Below are 5,960 nucleotides of genomic sequence, written 5' to 3' on the forward strand. Positions count from 1 at the left end.
TCACTTAAGACGTGGGTTGTTGTCACGCTTTGGTTTTTAAGCCTATCCAAATTTTATCCACCAATTTCCTTAATTACATGATTAATTTTCCATTAAAAATTCACATAATTAAGAATTATTTCAATTTACTTAAAATACTACTCAATTTTAATACATTTTATACACCTTACTATCACAAACCAAATTTAAAAAACTTAAAAACCTCCAAAGAGCCAACTTTCACTATTAGGTGCTGAAATGCTCCTGGGACATCCAAAACCCGATCTGAATATATGCCCAAGTCCAAAATCACCATATAAACCGATTGGAACCGTCAAATCCTGATTCCAAGGTCGTTTACTCAAAGCATTGACCAAAGTCAAACTTAGCCTTTTAAAGCCAAACCATGGAACCAAGTGTTTTGATTCAACCCAAACTCTTCCAAATCCAAACTAACCATCCTCGCAAGTCATAAAATAGTAAAATTACATACAAGGAGTCTTATTTAGGGGAATAGGGTTCTAGAAAGTAAAACGACTGGTCAGGTCGTTACACTTACACAAGAGAATACCTTACAAGTAGTAGAAACAATAGCACCACCAGCATATGTTAGAAGGTCTGCTAGGGAGTCCAAAGAGCCTATTTGGATGAAAGATTACATCACACCAAGCAAAGTTTCCAACAAATATCCTTTGGCAAAATATCTCTCCTATAATAATGTCACTCCAACTTACTACAACTACTTTTCCAAATTTTCCACTTTGGTGGAACCACAGACTTTCAAGCAAGAAGCCAAAGATACTAGACGGATTCAAGCTATGCAGCAAGAAATCCAAGCTCTAGAGATAATCACACCTAGAAAAATGTTGATCTATCTGCAGGAAAGAATACTGTAGGCTCAAAATGGATATATACGATCAAGTATCATGCCAATGGAGAAGTTGAAAGATGCAAGTCTAGATTGGTTGCCAAGGGGTATATTCAGCAAGAGGGACTTGTTTATCATGTCACATTCTCTCATGTGGTCAAGATGGTCACAGTAAGATCAATAATAGCACTAGCAGTATCCAGAGGTTGGTCTTTATACCAAACGGATATGTACAATGATTTCTTGCAAGATGATATTTGTGAAGAAGTATACATGGAACTTCTTAAAGGTTTTAGAATATATGAGGAGTAGAAGGTTTGCAGGTTACTTAAGTCTCTATATAGGCTTAAGCAAGCCTCTAGGAAATGGAACATCAAGTCGACAGAGGCATTGCTTGATGCAGGTTTTACTCAAAATAGTCATGACTATTCTTTGTTCACCTTGAAGAAGAAAGGTGGCATAGTGGTTATTTTGGTCTATGTAGACGATCTACTCATTACATGTAGTAATGCGGATTTGATCACTGAAGCCAAGCAGGTGCTTCATCATAAATTCAAGCTGAAAGATTTGGGGGAACTCAAATACTTCTTGGGAATTGAGGTTCTTAGGTCCAAAGCTGGTATTATATAAGATCAAATGAAGTATGTGCTTGAGCTAATCTCTAATATGGGCCTCAGTGGAGATGAACCTGCAATGACCCGTTTAGAAACCAATCTGAAGTTAACTGTAATAGAGTATAACAAGGCCACTGGCATTGTGGGAGATGTGCCATTGCAGGTTCCTACTCTGTACCAAAATCTAATTGGTAAGATTATGCATGTTAAAATTACAAGGCTAGACATTAGTTATGCAATCCGAAGCTTGAGTCAATTCATGCAACATCCTAAGAGGTCACACTGGGAAGCTTCACTTCGAGTGGTAAGATACTTAAAGAATGCTCCAGGTCAAGGTGTATGGCTGAAAGATGGGGTTGCAACTAAGTTGAGTTGCTGGTATGATTCAGACTGGGCTACATGCCCCAATACACGCAGGTCAGTCACAGGTTATGTGATCAAATTTGGAGAATCCTTGATATCTTGGAAATCCAAGAAACAACAGACAGCGTCCAGAAGGTCTGTTGAGGCTAAGTATAGAAGCATGGCTTCAGCTGTAGTAGAGGTGACTTGGTTGCTAGGTCTATTTATGGAGTTAGGAGTTGCCATTTGTAACGACCCGGCCGGTCGTTTCATAAATTATAGACCCGTTTCCCCTATTTCTACTTCTTTATGTATTCCTAAGCTGTATTTCATCGTATCATGTCGGTTGGTTCGGGTCCGGAGTAGTTTCGGTGTGGAAGGAGACACTTAGTCTCCTATTTAGAAGTTTAAGTTGGAAAAGTCAACCGGATGTTAACTTGTGTGTAAATGATATCGGATGTGAATTCTGATGGTTCGTTTAGCTCCGTGAGGTGATATTAGACTTAGGAGCGTGTTCGGAATATGATTTGGAGGTCTGTAGTAGAATAAGGCTTGAATTGGCGAAATTAGAAATTTGGCGTTTTTCGGCCAGCAAGGGAAATCTTGATATTGGGTTCAGAATGGAATTCTAGGAGTTGGAGTAGGTTCATAGTATCATTTGTGACGTGTGTGCAAAATTTCAGGTCATTCGGAGGTAATTTAGTAGGTTTCGACATCGTTTCCGGAATTTGGAATTTTGGAAATCCTTAGGCTTGAATCTGGGAGTATTTGGGTGTTTTGATGTTGTTTTGAGTGTTCCGGAGATTCGACTAAGTTTGAAGGTTGATATGTGACTTGTTAGTATTTTTGGTTGAGGTCCCGAGGGCCTCGAGATGAATTCAGGTAGTTAACGGAGGAATTGGAAATGGAATTGTGCAGCTGAAACTGCTGCTTCTGATGTTTCCGCACCTAGGGATTGGGGACCGCAGGTTGCAGATGCGGTAGGGAAGCCGCAGATGCGGAATTTGAGGGCTTAGAGAAGAGCCACTGATGCAGTGAGTTTGACGCATCTGCGGGCCCGCAGGTGCGGTGCTTGGGGCGCAAATGTGGTCTTGAAACTTTAAGTAAAATCCGTGGGTGCGGTTGTTTGGACCGCAAAAGCAGTTGTGCAGGTGCAAGAAAAGGGCTGCAGGTGCGGAAATGCCTGGGCAGAAGATATAAATTGGACCCTTCGTGAAATTTGAGTTATTTTCACCATTTTTATTCGGACTTGGAGCTTTTTGGAGGGTTTTGAAGAGGGAATCAAGGGGGTTTACATTGAGGTAAGTTACTTGAGCTTAATACTTGTGATTATGGTAATTTTCAGTTGTTTAAGCATGAAATTAGTGAAAATTAGGGATGAAATTGAGGGGATTAGAGTTTGATTTGGGGATTTGAGGAACCATTTGATGTCGGATTTTAATGAATTTGCTATGTATAGACTCGTGAGTAAAAGGAGTTTCCGGTTTTTTGATTTTTGTCGGATTCTGAGATGTGGGCCCAGGAGCCGGGTTTGGGTGAATTTCGAGTTTTTGGTATAAATTGATAGTTTTTCGTAAGGAATTGGTTCCTTGATTGTATTGCTTTTGGTTAGATTCGGGACGTTTGGAGGCCGATTCCAGAGGCAAGGGCGTCGCGGAGTAGGGATTTGACCGGTTTGAGGTAAGTAATGATTGTGAATCTAGTCATGAGGGTATGAAACCCCGGATTTCACATTATTTTACTATTTTAAGGTGACACACCTGCTAGGTGATGGGCGTATGGGCGTGCATCATTGGGAATGTGACTTGGTCCGTCCCGTAGCAACTGTTAAGTTGCGTATTTGACTGAAACTATATGATATTCTGTGTTTTAGAAAGAACTCCTATAAATTTGGGTTGAATGCAAATTTGGGCCTCATGCCAAAAACTGTTTGGATCCTCAGAGGCCTTTTCTTATTATCCTCTCACTGTTTGATTTAAAATCTATACTCAGTCATGTTGTGTTTACTGATTTCATAACTCAGTCTTTATTATCCTGTTTTAATGCATAAAATATCATTTTGGGTTGAGCACCCTATTTTACTGATAGCCTGAGTGGCTTGAGAGGTTTATGACTAAGTGAGACCGGGGCTTGTTTGTGAGGATATTATAGGATCGGGCTGCGCGCCGCAGCATATTTTTACTGATTCATGATTATGTGAGGTCGAGGGCCCGATTGATTATGACACGAGGTGGCTTGTTATAGCGCTTGGGCGAGCCTCTTCGGAATCTGTACACCCTAGTGAGTGTGGGTACCCTGAGTGAGTGATATGATATTTTGCTCGAGAGGCTGTTCTTGATTCATGTTGTGCTTGAGAGGCTGTTTACGAGCGATTGTAAGGTCTGCCCGAGGGGCTATATATGAGTGACTGTGAGGTTTGCCCGAGGGGCTGTTTATAATTCATGTTTTACCCGAGGGGCTATTTATGTTTTTATTATTTTTACTCACTGTTTCATCACTTTGTTGGAAAAACTGTCGAAAGATATTTTAAACGATTCTATCGAAACTGGATCCTTAAACGAGATGATTTGACTCACATACTGATTTGAAAGCATGTTTGTACTTACTGAAATTTCATAATGTGGATTTATGTGCTTCCTACTGCTCAGTCTTTATTTACTTTGATTACTTACTGAGTTGGCATACTCAAATTACTCTCTGCACCTTGTGTGCAGATCTAGGGGTTGCTGGATGTGCTAGCGATTGTTGATTTTTCATCCGCCGCGAATTTGTGGAGTTAGCAAGGTAGTTGCATGGCGATCGCAGCCTTGCTCTTCTCCCTCCTATCTTTCTTTAGCTGTTATTAGTAGTTTTTCTCAGACTGTATTAGTCTTAGTTTTTGATCGGACTATCTATTAGTATATGCTCATGACCAGTGACACCCCGATGTCGGGCTTTTCTTTCTGCACTTTGTTATTCAGACTTATATTATAAAGTTTTATTAATTAATAGCTTAAAAAAATCTTTATTTTGGATTATCGGGTTGTTTTGGTAAAAGAGTCGGTTTGCCTAGTTCCACGTTAGGCGCCATCATGACATGGTAGATTTGGGTCGTGACACCATTCAAGTCCCTGATATAGTCTTCAGTGACAGCAAATCTGCTATGGAAATAGCAGCCAATCCCATCTTCCATGAACACACTAAGCATATAGAGATTTTCTGCCACTTCATTCGAGATAAAATCAAAGATGGTGTTGACAAGATAGTCTATTTAAATACTCGAGACCAATTAGCTTATCTACTCATAAAAAGAGTTGTGTGAAGCTCAACACTTGTTTCTTCTAGACATGCTTGGTGTGCAAAATATTCTGCACCCTCCGGCTTGAGGGGAAGTATTATGACTTGTATTGTTAGTTTGTACTGTTAGTCTGTTAGTTCATCGTTAGTTAGCAATAATTGTTAGTTTAGTCATTTAGTCAGGATGATGTGGCAGCGTCTTATTGGTTAAGTTAATTAGTTAGTCGGTTAGTGGCAGTGCTATATATAACTACCTGCACATTACCTATAATGAAAAAGAAGTTTCCATTTGTCTTTGAAAACGCTCTCTTCTTCTCCTCTCTAGAAGCTTCCTCCATTGAAGGACTTATCGAGCTTGAGGCTTCAAGTGCAGATTAGCACTGATTTTAGCAATTAGCAGTGAATAGTTTAGCTATTGATATATAGAACTTACAAGTGCAACAGCATCCCGAGCAGCAAGTGCCAAAATATCAGCACAAGAGACAACTCCAGGGCACAATATTCGATTTGCTTCCTAACAACGCCAATATATTACATAGAATGCGTGCAATGAGATGTTATGAAGTTCATTTTTCTCTGCTTTGATGTTTCTTGTTGAGTTTAGCATCACAGAACCATCACAACTCTTTCATATACATAATACATATATAATTAGTTACTATGTATATAACTAGTAATCTCTTGTCCATCGTAAGCAAAACTATAGCATAAGATGATCACAATAAAAAGAAATACATCCTTGGCAAACTAAAATTAGATGATTATCAAGCGAGCTTGGCTTAAGTGATAAACGCCTTCAACTCCAGCCAAGGGCGTAAGTTAAAGAGCCTGTTTGGCTAAGCTGCAAAAAACTGCTTATTTTTAAAAGTATTTTTGTTTAA

General features: G+C 39.5%; 1 protein-coding gene across 1 annotated transcript; it reads left to right on the forward strand.

Annotated features, from left to right (window-relative positions):
• The first annotated feature begins 1,513 nt into the window (after nucleotides 1-1,513).
• On the forward strand, nucleotides 1,514-5,476 carry LOC138879148 (secreted RxLR effector protein 161-like). The gene is made up of 2 exons (XM_070158737.1): nucleotides 1,514-2,005; nucleotides 5,405-5,476. Exons 1-2 carry the CDS (start codon nucleotides 1,514-1,516, stop codon nucleotides 5,474-5,476), a joined length of 564 nt encoding a protein of 187 aa, XP_070014838.1.
• The last annotated feature ends 484 nt before the right edge of the window (nucleotides 5,477-5,960 follow it).

The sequence above is a fragment of the Nicotiana sylvestris genome, chromosome 10, assembly GCF_000393655.2.
Source record: "Nicotiana sylvestris chromosome 10, ASM39365v2, whole genome shotgun sequence".
NCBI classification, from domain to species: Eukaryota; Viridiplantae; Streptophyta; class Magnoliopsida; order Solanales; family Solanaceae; genus Nicotiana; species Nicotiana sylvestris.

Coding starts and splice junctions, on each gene's coding strand:
- LOC138879148 (XM_070158737.1), top strand. CDS start 1,514: ATGGGCCTCAGTGGAGATGAACCTGCAATGACCCGTTTAGAAACCAAT. Junction 2,006..5,404: donor TGGCTTCAGCTGTAGTAGAG/GTGACTTGGTTG, acceptor TCTCCTCTCTAG/AAGCTTCCTCCATTGAAGGA.